At 41.5% G+C, this 15458-nt stretch overlaps 1 protein-coding gene across 1 annotated transcript; it reads left to right on the top strand.

Annotated features, from left to right (window-relative positions):
- The first annotated feature begins 579 nt into the window (after window positions 1–579).
- On the top strand, window positions 580–14962 carry LOC147333642 (uncharacterized). The gene is made up of 9 exons (XM_086286418.1): window positions 580–1003; window positions 3069–3180; window positions 9467–9659; window positions 10425–10521; window positions 10610–10671; window positions 10937–11051; window positions 11285–11346; window positions 14090–14155; window positions 14471–14962. Exons 3-8 carry the CDS (start codon window positions 9540–9542, stop codon window positions 14114–14116), a joined length of 483 nt encoding a protein of 160 aa, XP_086142544.1. The 5' UTR covers window positions 580–1003; window positions 3069–3180; window positions 9467–9539; the 3' UTR covers window positions 14117–14155; window positions 14471–14962.
- Window positions 14963–15458: the final 496 nt, after the last annotated feature.

The following is a 15458-nucleotide window of genomic DNA, read 5'->3' as shown; positions in this document are numbered from 1 at the left end:
CTTCAATTTGTTTTGAAATTCAATGCAGAAACAGCTCTGGACTGCTTTCTAAATATCTTCTTCAGGACTGTGTTAAATAAAAGGAAGGTTATAAATATAATGATATTATCACAGCTCACTGCATAAAGTAAGAGCTTCTAGAAGTAGTTCTTTAATTGGAGGTGTGAAACAGCCTGTCAATAAAAATACATTTTAAATTGGATTTAAAATTTAAACATTAATTAATAATGAGATTTCTTTGAGCATCAGGGTCTCACAGGCATGTTGTTTTTTTTAAGAAAGTAATGACTGAACAGGAGAAAGTGAATCTAAATAAATAAATCTGCAGATGTTAAAGGTCCTGTACCTAATGATTTGTCTGATTCGTTGCTTTTTTCTCAGAGCAGCCTTTATGTCCATGATCTGCATGGAAACACATCTATGGAGAGGAAATCCAGCTGCTGAGGGTCACATCTGCATCATTGTAGCTTCAGTGGATGTTTCAGTGTCAGGACTGAAGGCGGAGCTTTGTGCGTGTCACTGTAAACAGACAGATTGTTTTACAGCTCTAGTCGATTCTGCACACTCTGCACAGCAAGCCCCAATCACCCAGTCATACGAGCACTTTTTCTACACATCACAGAGGAAGTGGGGGCTCAGGATCGTTTGGCATGCAGAGTGATTGAACTGCCAACCATCCACTTCGTAGATGACCTGCTCCACCTGCTGCAGCCACCCCGATTGTGTTTGGAGAACTCGGGCGTGAAACTATGAGGAAAGCCGACGTCCTCCTCTTTCCTCAGAAGTGATCTGTGGCCGGCCGGACTTCATTCCACAGATGTGCTTTAACAAAGTGTGAAGCTGAACTCTGAGCTGTGACAGTGAAGCAGTGTGAGAGTGTCAGTAGATGATCAGCAGAGGAAAGTGAAGCTGCTGTGAGCTGATGTCCTGAAGGGCTTTTAAAGAGTCTCTGAGTTTGACAGGAACATGAAGATGTTTGTGGTGTTTGTGATCCTCCTGCACGGTAAGTACACCTTCCTCTCTCTGCTCTCATCATCAGCTTTTCTTTCATCTCTCTCTCTTTAATGTGTTGAAGTGCAGCAGGAGGAGATTTCCATCAAACACTGGATTCTGATCAAACTAACAATCCAAAGCAGCAACTTTCAAATCTCTGGATTCTTCTTGGTGCCTTTCAGATGAGCTCGTGTTACAATCAGCTGCTGTGTGTTGTTGTGTAGCTGAAGCTCGGACTCACATTTCATATGTGACCAAAGGAAACTTGGTGCTGTGTGACACACTTTAGATTCTCTGCTGCTGCTTTGAACTCTTCAAACTAAAGAGCCAAACGGATGATTGACTGTGCAGCTCTGACATGGCACCAAATGTCCCTGTTATCAGCTGCTGGATGGACGTTATCAGAGCTTTTTAGTGCCACACGGATCACCAGGAGCTCCTCCTCTGTCTGCAAACAGGCTCAGCAGCTCTGATCATTCATTGGAGTCAGCACGGAGTGTGGAGACATCTTGTGGTGGTGGAGAGAAGTGCGATCAAAGCTCTGCTGGTGAATGTAGTTACTGTAAGGCAGAGGTGTCGAACTCCAGGCCCCGAGGGCCGGTGTCCTGCAGGTTTTAGATATCACCCTGGGTCAACACACCTGATTAAAATGATTTGTTCATTACCAGGCTTCTGGAGAACTTTGAGACATGTTGAGGAGGTATTTTAGACATTTAAATCAGCTGTGTTGGATCAAGGACACATCCACAACCTGCAGGACGCCGGCCCTCGAGGCCTGGAGTTCGACACCTGTGCTGTAAGGTCTCTGATGGAGCTCTGTGATTGGTGGATTGTCCAAACTAAATTAAGTGATAATGATCCAAATTTGACACTGAGCTTTGTTTTTAGCTACAAAGTTTATATCTTCATTCTTTTCCCTCTGCTTGAGGCCTGAAGCCATTCAAAGGTAGGAGATCACTCCACTGCACTGCAGACAGATTTCAGACCTTCATGAATTCTTTCTAAGGCCTGATGTGGCTTTGCTTCCATCTACATGACACATTTATTCACACCTTATGAACCAATCAGGAGCCTCCTGCCTGTCCCCACAGACGCCTCATTAATAAAAGGAAATCAGTGTTTCTATGAGCCGACGAGCTGAACTCAGACTTTAACTTAGAGCTGGATCTTCGACGTGAACGACGCGAGCCGTGGGTTGTTTTTTTCTTTCTCTCACCCTCTCTCAATCAAGCTGCCCATCATCGAGTGCTTTCATGCTGAAACTTCTACATCTGGTTCTAGTGCACAAACATGAACCTGAACTGAAATGTAACACCTCAAACTGTCCAGCAGCTTTGTGTCTCCACATCTCTGCTGGATGGACTCACCCACTGAAGCCAGGACTAAGTGTGGAGCTGTTTGTGGAAAACGTCCTGTATTACCATCACATGACACAGAGGGGTCCACAGTGGGTGGCACCGGTGACACGGGTAAGCTCACAGTCACTGGGAGGCTGAGTGTGGAGTCAGTGTTGCTGTGGTTTGTGTGTGTGGAGATGAAACACACCTGTGTGTGCTGTTACCCATCACATCTGTTTGACCGCTGTCACAATGAGCTGACCTCTGCTCCTCCTGCTGTCTCTCACTGGACTAACTTTGTTAGCTGGAAAACAATCGTGTCCACAAAATGTTTCCTTACAAGGTGAAGAAAGTTTCATTTAAACCAAATCATGGATTTTATTGTGAAAAATCTTCAAACATGTCAGAGTGGTATAGACGTGTTGCTTTGTGAATTTTCCCACAGACGTTGCTCCTGTGCTTCCACAGCTGTCACGCAGACACATTACCGACTTCATGTCCAACAAAGGCTGCCAGATTTGTACTTTTCCACGTCCACATCCATAAATGTGACTTTTCAAATTAAAAGCAGCACTTCCTGTTTCCATGTAGAAAATGTAAAACCACGTGGAAGCTTTAAACATTGTTTGTGATGCTGTTGACGTCTCATTTTCAGTCTGACATGTTTTATACTCATGTATGTCTTGTTTGTGATGAAGCTTCATCCTGTTTTCTGTGTTTGATCTGATTGTTTATCAGCTGACTACAGCTCACGTGACCATCCACCATGTTTCCTCCAACCTGTGATCAGACTGGTGCTCCACCTGGTGCTGCAATAATGCCAAATAATTAGCAACTCTATAAATAGAAGGTAGTTCTGCAAAATCACTCATTAGGATGTTTGTTCTAATTTGCTATGAGCTCAGAGCGCATAGAAAATAAAACTAATAGGCTATAAAGAGTGATATGAACATAGTTAGAACTTACCGGAATGAAAATGTCTGGAGCACCAACAGATATTTGGAGATGGAAGAGAACTGCACGTCAGCTCGTCTCACAGCTGCTATCCAGGCTAGCCGCCTCATGTTGCTTCCAGGTTGGGAAAGAATGAAAAGATAAACCATTTCCAACCTTATTCTCTTGCCGGTCGTGTGATCGAACATTGCAGCCGACCACACAGCAAATACAAACCGTGGCTGTTGTGTGTGACTTCGCTCCCTTTTCACTTGCGCTAGACCCCAAAAATGGCGGATCGGGCCAAAATCCTTTCCACGCCCACCCCCGTGACATCACGCTCCAAAGCCCTAAATTCAGGATGGTATCGACGATACTGATCCGATACGATACTTTGTACATAAACTTATTTTATTTATTGTATCTCAAATTATAGCATCATAATGATTACAGGGCATCAGATTACTTGTTCTTATCACTTAATAATCCAGAGTTCATCATATAGAAATAAAAAAACTGAAGTTGTGCTATTTGAACACGTTGCCTGCCTGCAGCACTAAAGGACTCTGTGAGAGACGTCTGTCTCGCCCTAGCAGCACCTGTCCCTCTCCTCCTCTTCAGTTCGCCTCAACATACGCTCGTCATATTCTGTGATATGATTTACTCTGAGGTGTTTGACACGGTTAGTGATGTTGCCACAACCATACATGCCAACCCTCCCGATTTTTCCGGGAGAATCCCGAATTTCAGTGCCCCTCCCGAAAACCTCCCGGAGCCACCATTCTCCTGAATTTCTCCCGATATTCCACCCGGACAACAAAATTGAAAAACCATATCGCAGAATTCATAGCGTGGCCAGCCAATTCCAGTTTCCACCAATGGCGGCAGCGACTTAGTTTTAATATCACTCTTGTTTCTCTTTCTTGTTTGCAAAAAACTTTTAACACGTTTTCAGGTGAGAATGTAGCTGTGTGAACTTCAAATATCTGAGCCGACCGACACATCGTCTTCAAAGCCCCGCGGTCTTTCACTACTCGGGTTAAACATGATATATAAATCACTTTGATAACTTAAAAATGTTATTGTTTGGCTTTTTCAGTGTTTTATTTGTTCGTGAGTAAATCGGTTTGGCTGAGATTAAAGTTATTAGATTAGATTCAATTAAATTTAACTTTTTTAATCCATCAGGTCTGACGTCACTAGCCATGTCTGGGCCTAAACTCCGCTGCAGGTCCATATATCAATCTGTCTGTATATCAGTGATGTTGGAGACACAAAGCTGAGTGCAGAGTTTAAAAAGCTGTTCTCCATTGTAGAGACAAAAGGTCTCTAACTTGTCCTTTAACCTCATGTGTTCTCCCTGGTAGAAGCAAATACATAAAAATAAGGCTTTTATGAAAACACTGCATAAAAATAGCCTCTGTTAAAAGTACTAAAGTTAGAGTTCAGAGTTGAATATTAGATTAAATAAATTTTATTCAAAGTTTGATTAGCAGAAATGTCAGCATGTAGCACAGAGCTACAGTTAAGAGTCTGAGTGAGTCGCACAGGTCTGAATGTACCTTAAAAGCTCTTTATAATTGTAGGAGCCATTCTTGGGTTAATACCTTATGTGGTCACTAGAGGTCACCTTTTTCTGTTTTGATTATGTAATGTAAAGGTATTTAAGGTAGACGCACGTAATCGGCGTCAGGTGTGTCATTGAGAAGGCAAACAGTTTGTGACCGTTGTGCTGTTATGCTATGTCGATACGGAATAAAGACCAAAAAGGACAAGATACATACTGCTGGATTTATTGGACTGTGAACTTAATTCATGCATACCAGTGACATCGCGTCATCCCCGTTAACGACCACCTCAGTGGCTTCAAGCGTAGGCTTAGCCTCTACAATAATAATTAGACATTACATTGGGGACGGCTGTAACTCAGAGCGGGTCATCTACTGATCGGAAGGTTGGTGGTTCAATCCCTGGCTCCCCCTACTCTGCATGCCAAATATTCTTGGGCAAGATATTAACACCAAGTTTTCTCTGGTGCATCCATCGCAGTATGAATGTGTGTGAATGGTAGTTAGTAAGCACTTAAAGCATAGAAACAGTGCTTGTGTGAATGTGGCACGTGTTGAGAGTAGCAAGGTGATACATAAGAATCAGCCCGATTATAATTGATTATTTTAACTTGTTTGATCTGCTGCTCACAACAATCAAGCACAAGCAGACATTTTGAATTTTCATAGTTTTACAGCTTTTCTTGCAGATACAAACCTTACTTATTCATAGTACACAAAGTAATTTAGCAATAAACTTTTAAAGGCAGAAAACCTTCTTTTTTCACTTTATGCTATAGAAACTTCAGGTTTTTAAGACTAAAGATGAGCTATGAGCTATTTTTCTGTCATTTGATTTCTGACAGTTTAAAGAGTCGTGCTGACAGATTTCTGTCATTGTGACTTTTTCTTCATCATGTAGAAAAACAGTTAAATATGTGACTCCTTCACAGTGACAGGAAGTTCCACTGGTCCGGCCCATTAAGGTCAAAGGGGGCTGTCTGTCGCCCCCCATGTAAAGTCAGTGTGACGCCCCTGGTGTGAATCATGGATAACAGGAACTGTTAACGCTCTAGCATAGCATCAATATATAGGAGAGCAAGCATGCCCGGTCACTGACGACACATGCTAGCTGTGCCTTCATTAGCAGTTAGCATTAGCCATGCTAGCTTCCTGTTACTGTGTTCATGTGCTACGTGCTGATTGTCGCTGCAGTGATATTTGATGCTCCACAAGCTGACAGGCTAACAGTCCTCTTTACTCGTTAGTGTAGTAAAGTGTAATGTAGTAATTGGCTATTTTGCACACACACATGGGGCCTTGGAGGCCAGCTGCATCAATCAGAGCCTGGTGGGTTGGGCTGCTGCATTTATTCACCCCATCGCTGCTGCCTTCCTAAAGCCCCCCCCCACACACATACACACAATTTTTACAACACTCCAGTTTGAGTGTCATTATATTTTAGCAGTTTCTGAGTTGAGGAGAATAACAAGACATTTAACATTCGATGTAGCCTCATTGTTGAGTATTAAGCACAGATGAAATAAAGACGTTTAAACTGAAGAATATCTGAGCGGATGGTGCAAACAGCAAACAGCTGCTGCTGAAGACGCTGCAGTCCACAGACAGTGACACACAGACAGGTCGGCTGCAGTAACACTTTAATACAGGACAGCATCAACAGTAAGTCCATCACATGGTCACAGAGTTATCACAGTACAGTCACAGGAACACGGTTACAACATGACAGCAGCTGCTGAGCCAGGCTCCCTGCATCATCCAGAGAAATAAAAGCAAACTATAAAGTGAGGCTGGAGCCGACAGCACTGATGCTTTTCTCTGTCACATGTCAGTCTCTTTGGATTTCACACTGCTGAGTTTAAAGACGTATGAAATGAGCCTCCACCCTCTGCTGCTCCCTGAGCTCAGCTCACGTCTGTCATTAGGCCAGTGCAGCAGCTGACTGCATGTTTGAGGCTGAAGGTGTTTTTCCTGTCAGTGATATTCAGTCACATTCCTGCTCTGTGTGTGCGTCTCTGTAACAGTGACATTCGTGTCCCTGCAGTGCTGATAAATCAGGATGTTTAAGGAGCTGAAGTCAGCAGAAACAGACTGAGCAGCTCAGTCTCACTGTTACATTCACTTTGTCACAATATTCAACTTTAAGGACACTTTCAGCAGACCTGAGGGAAATCCCAGAGATAACACTGTGTCAGGCTGCACACGAGCCGAAGGCAGCTTTTAAAAAGGCTTTTCTACATTAAAGAACAGACAATGACTTACACAGAGGGACATCATCATTAGGCCTGCTCAGTCTGAAAGTTTGCTCACAAACAAGTCAACGCTGTGAAACTTTCACCTGTTTTTTTCCTCGAGTTTTCTTTCTCTCTCCATTAAAACCAAACTGCCGTAAAATTAGAGACAGTTTATTTGCTAAAACATGATAGTGATTATGTCCTGGTGTGTTATTTTCAGACTTGGGGAAAATTCTGAGAATTAGAGAAAAATAATAACAAAACGAGGCTAAGAGCATCCATTCATGCAGGGATTACCATGGCAACAGAGTCCTCTTCTTCAGACACTCACGTGTTAAGTATCAGCAGCTAGACGGACTGAAAGCATAAACACTTCAGTTTGAAAATAGATTTCTTTGGTTTGGTGTGTGTGTGTGTGTGTGTGTGTGTGTGTGTGTGTGTGTGTGTGTGTGTGTGTTTTAGAGAGTACATTTTAAAAGACTTACTGAAAACAAACACTGTGTTTCTTGAAAGTAGCGAAGCTGCACAGCAGAGAATAGAGGGGAGCTTATTGATGCAACTGAAGCTGAACACAGACGTAACCTGTACCCCAGCGCATGTTCAGGCTTCATGTTTGAATTCATATGGAAGCAGAAGACATTGTGGTAAATTCAAAATGACTGAATGTTTACATTTCTATTGCAAGGTCAGGATTTCTGAAGCAAACATCTCGTATTGCTCTTTAACGAGTCCTTACCTCTAGTACCCGGCCCCGTCAGTCCCCAGAATCTATAGAAGGGGGAGTGACGGACCCGTGGAATAGCGGGATCTCATTCTTACTAAGGCTCCGTCATTTCCCGGTGACCCTGTGGTCCCCGGGAACTCTCGGTACTGGGGACTGACGGGACTCCCACATATGCTGAGGGCCCGTTAGTCCCCGTATTAAGCCTGTGTGTGCCTTCTCTAATACACACTCACGGGCGTAATGTACGGGGTTAGAGGGGTAATAATATAAGCCTACATTTTACAGCTAAGACAGTGTTCTCACGCTGCTGTGAAGATTTAAAATATAATATAGAGATAGAGAAAATAATAAGAGAAAATTCAAATGGCCAGGGCTGAATGAGCGCCCCTGTGTCTGTGCGCATTTGGCACATGTGGACACGGAGACCCGTGCACTGTTCTACTGTGTCCAAAACTACTGTATAATATGTACAATGCCAAAATAGTACATGTCAAGTGTTCTGCCTGTGAGGTAGGTAGATGGATGGCTTGATGGATAGGTGAAAAACCTTTCAACACAAAAAATAAAGAACATTTCATTAATCATTCAGATAAATTAAATGCATTATACAGAAGACAAATGAAATAACAAAAATATACACTTCAGTAAAGCCACTTTTGTCTAAACTATCATTTATCCTAGTTTTAGTTTCACATTCATTAGTTTTTGAATCAGAGGTGAGTAATTTCAAACAACGAAGATGAAATAAACTGGTCTACCTTGCATTTTTTACACTTTCTGTAACAATTACATTTTTAAAGTATACATTTTAGAGTTTACAAATATTTTAATAAAGACTTTAACCAAGGATTTTCTTTTACAAAGAATTATTTTCCTTAAATTAAACCAAACATATTTACACTAGTTTTAAGATTTAACCAAGGATTTGGGGTAATTACTTTTAGTATTAATTAACATAAATGTGTGGGAAACACTATCTACATAAACAATCTATTCAAACTTAAACATTTATTTTAATATCAATATAATTTTTTAAACTTAAATGCAGTAACTATTTCCCAAAGCATAAATACATTTCCACAATTGAGCTTCCATATTTCCCAAACATATAAGCAGCAAATATGAGTCCGAGCTTATCGATAGCCCGTCTAACTCAAAGTCTTCCTCACAGTGGAAAGTGGATTGTGCTTGGTTTGCTGTCCTCTCAGTATGTCGCACTCGGGTCAAATGACTGCTGCATGCATTTTAAGGTCTACTAGGCACGCCCGCCCTTGATTGCTCTAATTCAACTCACCTGGCAGAGCAGTGCACACCAGGCTGCGCTTAGCTGTAGATTGCACAAGGTCTAATCAGTGGCCACGCGCAAGCAGCAGCACAGAGCAGGTAGTGGGCAAGAGGAGGAAGAGAAGAGAAGAGTAACAGCCACACCTACTAGGTCAGCGCAACAGTAAAACAAAACCACGTTTAAGCTCTAAGCACAAGTAGAAGCGCAAACACTTATCTCAGTCAGAAAGCAATGCGTCCTTGACTGATGGACCCTCTTTAACTTATCAACTATGCATTTAACAACTAAACTTGTATTGGATGTTGTGTTTGTGTTGGTGCTTAAAAATTATAGTATAGTTCATAGGCATGTCACTATAAATGTTTGTTTAATGTATGTTTCCAAATTTGCAGTATTGATGGAGCACTTGAAGATGGGTCATTTGGGCGACTAGTAAACGATGAACACAGGACACCAAATTGCAGAATGAAGTTGATTGAAGCAGAAGGGAAGCCACATCTCTGCCTTTTTGCACTGAAGGAAATTGCGGCAGGAAGTGAAATTACTTATGACTATGGTGGGAAAGAATGGCCCTGGCGGAAAAAGGTGGGTCATTTAAAAAAAAATTTCCCCCTATGAATTGTTGTTTAAAACCTACATATCTAGATGTCACAATTAGGGCTGCAACTAACGATTATTTCAATAATCGATTAGTTGTCGATTAATCGATTAGTTGTTTCAGCCCTAGTCACAATATTTAAATGTCCTCTTGGTGGTATTCAATCTGGTTTAACTAAATCTTGAATTTGTATGACTTTCCCAAGTGATGATTGCAAGCTTATCTGTTTTGTGTCCCCTCCACAAGTGTGTTTTACTGAGTGGCCACACACTGGAGGTGAAACAGTGAAAGCATCAGTTTGAGCTCGGATGTCATTATGAGGCTGATGGACAGTGTCCTTGAAAACCTTGGGTTTTTCTGTGTCAGGCATATACATGCACCTTTTACTCACAGTCACTTTAGCTTCTTAGTATTGTCTTACTTTGGCTTCACTTAACTAGGTAAGGGTTAATCACTCTGTTTCCTTGCAGTTAGGGTGAAAGTTAGAACTGTATTTAACTGAAGGTGAAACAGAAAATGCTTAACTATGTGTGTGTGTCTGACACAGACAAACTCAAGGTATGTGAGAACACTGTCCTGACATCTGAGCTCAAACTGAGTCTTTCACTGTTTCATCTCCAGTGTTTGGCATACTCAGAAAAACACACGGGTTGAGGGGACACTGGTTAGAAAAGACCACTCGTATTGGATTAAATACATTTCCACTGTAGCTGCCAGATGTTTACAATATTTGTTCTACTTTTCATACCCAGCTAAAGATCGCAAGCATCCCTTCTGGTCAACAGTGTGTTGCAGAGCCTATTGCCCATGACGTGGAGCACCATGTGATCTCTACAGACTCATTCACAGGTGAGTCCCTGCTTGAGTAAGCACTACCTGTTAAACCCTGGGGTCTTGCAAAGCACTATGCCTCCATGTCTTGTGTTCTCTTCTACAGACAGAGAATTAAAAGCAGAGTGTCAGTCATCTAGACCTACAGCAGACAACTCTGAGCATGAGGTTAGCATGGATTCATCTGTTTACTAAAGATTGTATCAATGTGTAGTTTGGTAAATAGTGTGGTTTGTAAAGATCATGTTTATCAATTGATTACAATTATACTGCATGTACAGTCTTTAAATCATTGTAAGTACAGGTAGTCATCATTTAACATTGCATTTCCCTCTTAACATCATTTGGGTGTTTTAAGGTTTGACTGAGAGTGTCCCTCTTGATCAGATGGACACTGTACCATTGATGCTTGTTCATCTTTGCATCTTTTTAGGTGCATTCTGTTGGAGGTCAGCGTGGCACTTCTTCTCTGAAAGAGTTAATTGGTGAAGTTGGTGTCCAGTATCAGGAGTTGTCACCCCAAGCATTCTCAGAAGAACTTACCAGTGGTCAGTTTTGAGTAAATGTTGTTAACTTCTGGCAATGCATGACATGCCTGAAGGTTTGCTGCATGAAAAATGTGCCAGTATTGGGACATTTCTGATGATTCTATAGTGTCTTGATGGATATTTTGAGTAGAATTGTAACAGTCAGGGATGTGAATTGATTGCGTTATGCGTAGATGTGTTTTTTTGACTTAACGAAAGTCAAGCACTGAATCTCCTTGTGTTCCCTTGTACAGAGAGCAAATCGAAAGAGGTGCCACAATCATCCAGAGCTGTGCCTAACGACTCTGCTTGTGAGGTGAGTTGAAATTGACCTTTGTTTTAAAATTGACCAATGGTTAGAAGTGTTATGGTGTTTACACGAAACTCCATTCTGAGTATTTTAGCAAACATCTGGCAGCGGTGGTGGAAATGTCCTCTATTTAGAACAGGAGGTCTTTTCTAACCACAGTGTCCCCTTAACAAGTGTGTTTTACTGAGTGGCCACACACTGGAGGTGAAACAGTGAAAGCATCAGTTTGAGCTCAGATGTCATTATGAGGCTGATGGACAGTGTCCTTGAAAACCTTGGGTTTTTCTGTGTCAGGCATATACATGCACCTTTTACTCACAGTCACTTTAGCTTCTTAGTATTGTCTTACTTTGGCTTCACTTAACTAGGTAAGGGTTAATCACTCTGTTTCCTTGCAGTTAGGGTGAAAGTTAGAACTGTATTTAACTGAAGGTGAAACAGAAAATGCTTAACTATGTGTGTGTGTCTGACACAGACAAACTCAAGGTATGTGAGAACACTGTCCTGACATCTGAGCTCAAACTGAGTCTTTCACTGTTTCATCTCTAGTGTTTGGCATACTCAGAAAAACACATGGGTTGAGGGGACACTGGTTAGAAAAGACCACTCGTAGTGGATTAAATACATTTCCACTGTAGCTGCCAGATGTTTGCAATATTTGTTCTACTTTTCATACCCAGCTAAAGATCGCAAGCATCCCTTCTGGTTGTTATTGCAGTTCTGTTTGTACTTTGCTGTGTAGTTAATACCATTTACAGTGAGGAAAGTAAGTATTTGCTATTTTGCAAGTTCTCCCACTTAGAAATCATGGAGGGATCTGAAATTTTCAGCGTTGGTACATGTCCACTGTGAGAGACAGAATCTAAAAGAAAATTCCGGAAATGATAATGTATGATTTTATTAAAATATTTTTGTATATTACTGCTTAAAATAAGTATTTGAACACTTGCTTATCATGCAGATTTCTGACCCTCAAATACCTGTTATTCTGCTTTTAAACAGTCCAACTACACTCTGCTCATGATTCTAATTTAGCAGCACCTGTTTGATGCCGTTAGCTTTTATAAAGACACATGTGCACCCCACAATCTGTCAAAAGTGTTGCAGCAACATGAGTAAAACCAAAGAGCTGTCCAACGACACAAGAGACAAAACTTTAGACCTTCACAAAGCTGGAAAGGGCTCCAGAGCCACTGCCAAGCAGCTCGGTGCGCGACAGTGCGCGTGCACGCATGTGCGTGTGCGCGATGGAGCGCGTGCAGGTGACTGTGCGTACCCTCTGCAAGACTCCTGCAGGCGCCCCTGAATGGAAGAGGCTAATGTCTTCCTCGGACTGGAGCCCCACGTAAGATCTCAGCTCGTGGGGTGTCAGTGATGCTAAGAAAGGTGAAGAATCAGCCCAGAACTACACGGGACGAGCTGGTCAATGACCTGAAGAGAGCTGGGACCACCGTTGGCAAGGCTACTATCAGTAATACACTGAGACGTCATGGTTTAAAATCATTCATCACACTGAAGGTTCCCCTTATTAAGCCAACCCATGTCCAGGCCCGTCTGAAGTTTGCCAGGGACCATCTGGATGATCCAGAGTCATGGGAGAAAGTCCTGTGGTCAGATGAGACCAAAATAAAACTATTTGGTCTAAACTCCATTGTTGGGGTTTGGAGGAAGAAGAAGGATGAGTCTCATCCCAATAATACCATCCTACAGTGAAGCATGAGGGTGGAAACATCATGCTCTGGGCTGTTTTTCTGCACAGGGGACAGGACGACTGCACTGTATTAAGGAAAAGATAAACGGGGACATGGATTGTGAGATTTTGGGCCAAAACGTCCTTCCCTCAGTCAGAGCATTGAAGATGGGTTCTGGCTGGGTCTTTCAACAAGACAAAGACCTGAAGCACTCAGCCAGGAAAACCAAAGAGTGGCTCCGTCCAATAGAAAATCTGTGGATGGAGTTAAAAGTCTGTGTTGGCCCAAAACATGATCTCTCTCTCTCTCTCTCTCTCTCTCTCTCTCTCTCTCTCTCTCTCTCTCTCTCTCTCTCTCTCTCTCTCTCTCTCTCTCTCTCTCTCTCTCTCTCTCTCTCTCTCTCTCTCTCTCTCTCTCTCTCTCTCTCTCTTCTGATTTGCCTCACTTCTCCGAGACTGCAGCTCAAGGTACATTTTCAATGCTGTACTCAAAGTTTGCCCAACATATCTTATGTAATGAGCTGGGATCTGTGAGTTAGTCTTGTTCAGAGACAAATCCAGTGAAATATGCAGTAACGTATTTTAACAGCGCACATCACGTATGATAACGATGCTCTCTTGTTTCATTAATGCCACTTGCATCTCTGTTTTTCATTGCATTAAAAATGAAATCAGACTTTACTATTAACACTACTATGCTGATTACGATAACCTGGGATTGTGTATAGAACAATATTACTAACCATCAGTACATTTTTACATGGTCGATTGTTAGTTGTTCCATTCCTAATTGTGACACTAATGCTTTATGACTAGTATTTTGATGCTTCATCAGTTTTGGCCAAGCAAGATTTGGCCTGTGCAAAATCTACATCATTTCCCAGTAAACTTATTACCCAAGGTATTGTTGACTTCATCCAGTTCAGCAGCATTGCCATGTGTATAGTTAGTATAATAGAACTGGCTGTCACTGTCCCCTCTGTGCCCATGGTGTTTGATTGGTAGGCAGAAAGCCTCTTTAAGCCCATACATTTATACTGTGCAATTTTTTTTTTTTAGATGACCAGGGGAATGATGCCTGTGTGACTTCTGGTTCACCTCCTGTCCCTGACTCAGTTACTAAAGGTATGATATAAATCAGATGCCATGTCCATCACTAGGCACTATGTGCAGTTAACACCAACATCATGTGGTTAGACATTATATAACATATAAAGAAGCTGAATGTATTTTGTGTTTACCAAGCAGTGTGATGAACTATCATGTTAATGAAAACAATCAAACTTTAAATTTTATCAGGTCTACAGTCTATTTATTATCACACACAATTTGTTTAGACAAGTACCAGCTTGTTTTCACAGTTTTGAACACCATCTCTACCTACAAGTGCATCTCACATGATCTTTTTAAACTTCAAATTTGTTTTGTTTTATTGAACAGGTTTACGTGTTTCATCAAGGCGGTGTGTGAAGAGACCATGGTCTGAGGAGGAGATAGGAGCGGTGATGAAACATATGAAGCCTTTTATTGAAAACGGTATCACTGTCACCAACCAGCAGTGTCTGAAGTGCAAAGAAAAGGAACAACCTATCTTGGAGACGAGATCTATTCAAAACATTCGAGATTTTGTGCGCAACAGAGGACTGGCCTTTAAAAAAAAAAAAATAAATGTTAAACACTAAATGCACTTTTTGACAGTCTGAGCCTTTACCTTTCTGGGCCTGATTTCAAGGTTAGTGTTCTCCATTCAAAAAGTATGTAGTTGACTTCACTGTGCTCACAGGCAGTGTTTTGTTTTGATGTGTGGTTAGCCTGAGTCTTTTAATGCCAGGATTCACTTTTATTTTCCTTCAATAATTGTTACAATGCTGTCCTTTTAAGGAATTGATTATTGAGTTGGTTATATTAAATATAGTTCAGTAATTCAACAAATGTGTTGTGTGTTGATATAAGTCATGGTGTCAGCCCGACTCACCCCTGGTGTGCAAAGGTGCTGTTTTATTGGTCAGCCACTCAGTGCCAGTTTCTTCAGGACAATGAAAAACTCTATAATACATAGTTTGTTCTAGTTGATGCAAGCACTGTTGTGTTATGCTTCTAGTTGTTTTAATGACACTTTGACCACCTGTTAGTAGATCACAACAGATATGATCTGTGGTGTTTTATGTAAGCTTGTATGTCAGATTGTAATGCTCATCAGAGAAAACCAAAATATAGTCTTTTTATTATTTTTTAATTTATTCATCCATCCATCCATCTTCAACTGCTTATCCGAGGCCGGGTCGCAGGGGCAGCAGCCTAAGCAAATTTATTCAATTTTACTATAATGATGTATCAGTCACAGTCTTATAATACACCTTCTTTTCTAAGAAGGTTATACTTAGTGCATGTGTGAGTATATGTACAGTGAACTGGCTTTACACACCAT

This window comes from Aulonocara sp. 'chitande type north' Nkhata Bay, linkage group LG3, assembly GCF_057382095.1.
Source record: "Aulonocara sp. 'chitande type north' Nkhata Bay isolate Kocher_YH1m ecotype deep benthic linkage group LG3, A_spYH_male_GT1.1, whole genome shotgun sequence".
NCBI lineage: Eukaryota > Metazoa > Chordata > Actinopteri > Cichliformes > Cichlidae > Aulonocara > Aulonocara sp. 'chitande type north' Nkhata Bay.
This window is presented reverse-complemented; position numbering and strand designations above follow the sequence as displayed.

What these genes read in the sequence shown, in the direction of transcription:
- LOC147333642 (XM_086286418.1), top strand. Translation starts at nt 9,540, where the DNA reads ATGAAGTTGATTGAAGCAGAAGGGAAGCCACATCTCTGCCTTTTTGCA. An exon ending in AATGGCCCTGGCGGAAAAAG is followed by an intron (nt 9,660 to 10,424) that starts GTGGGTCATTTA and finishes TTTCATACCCAG; the next exon opens with CTAAAGATCGCAAGCATCCC. An exon ending in CAGACAACTCTGAGCATGAG is followed by an intron (nt 10,672 to 10,936) that starts GTTAGCATGGAT and finishes GCATCTTTTTAG; the next exon opens with GTGCATTCTGTTGGAGGTCA.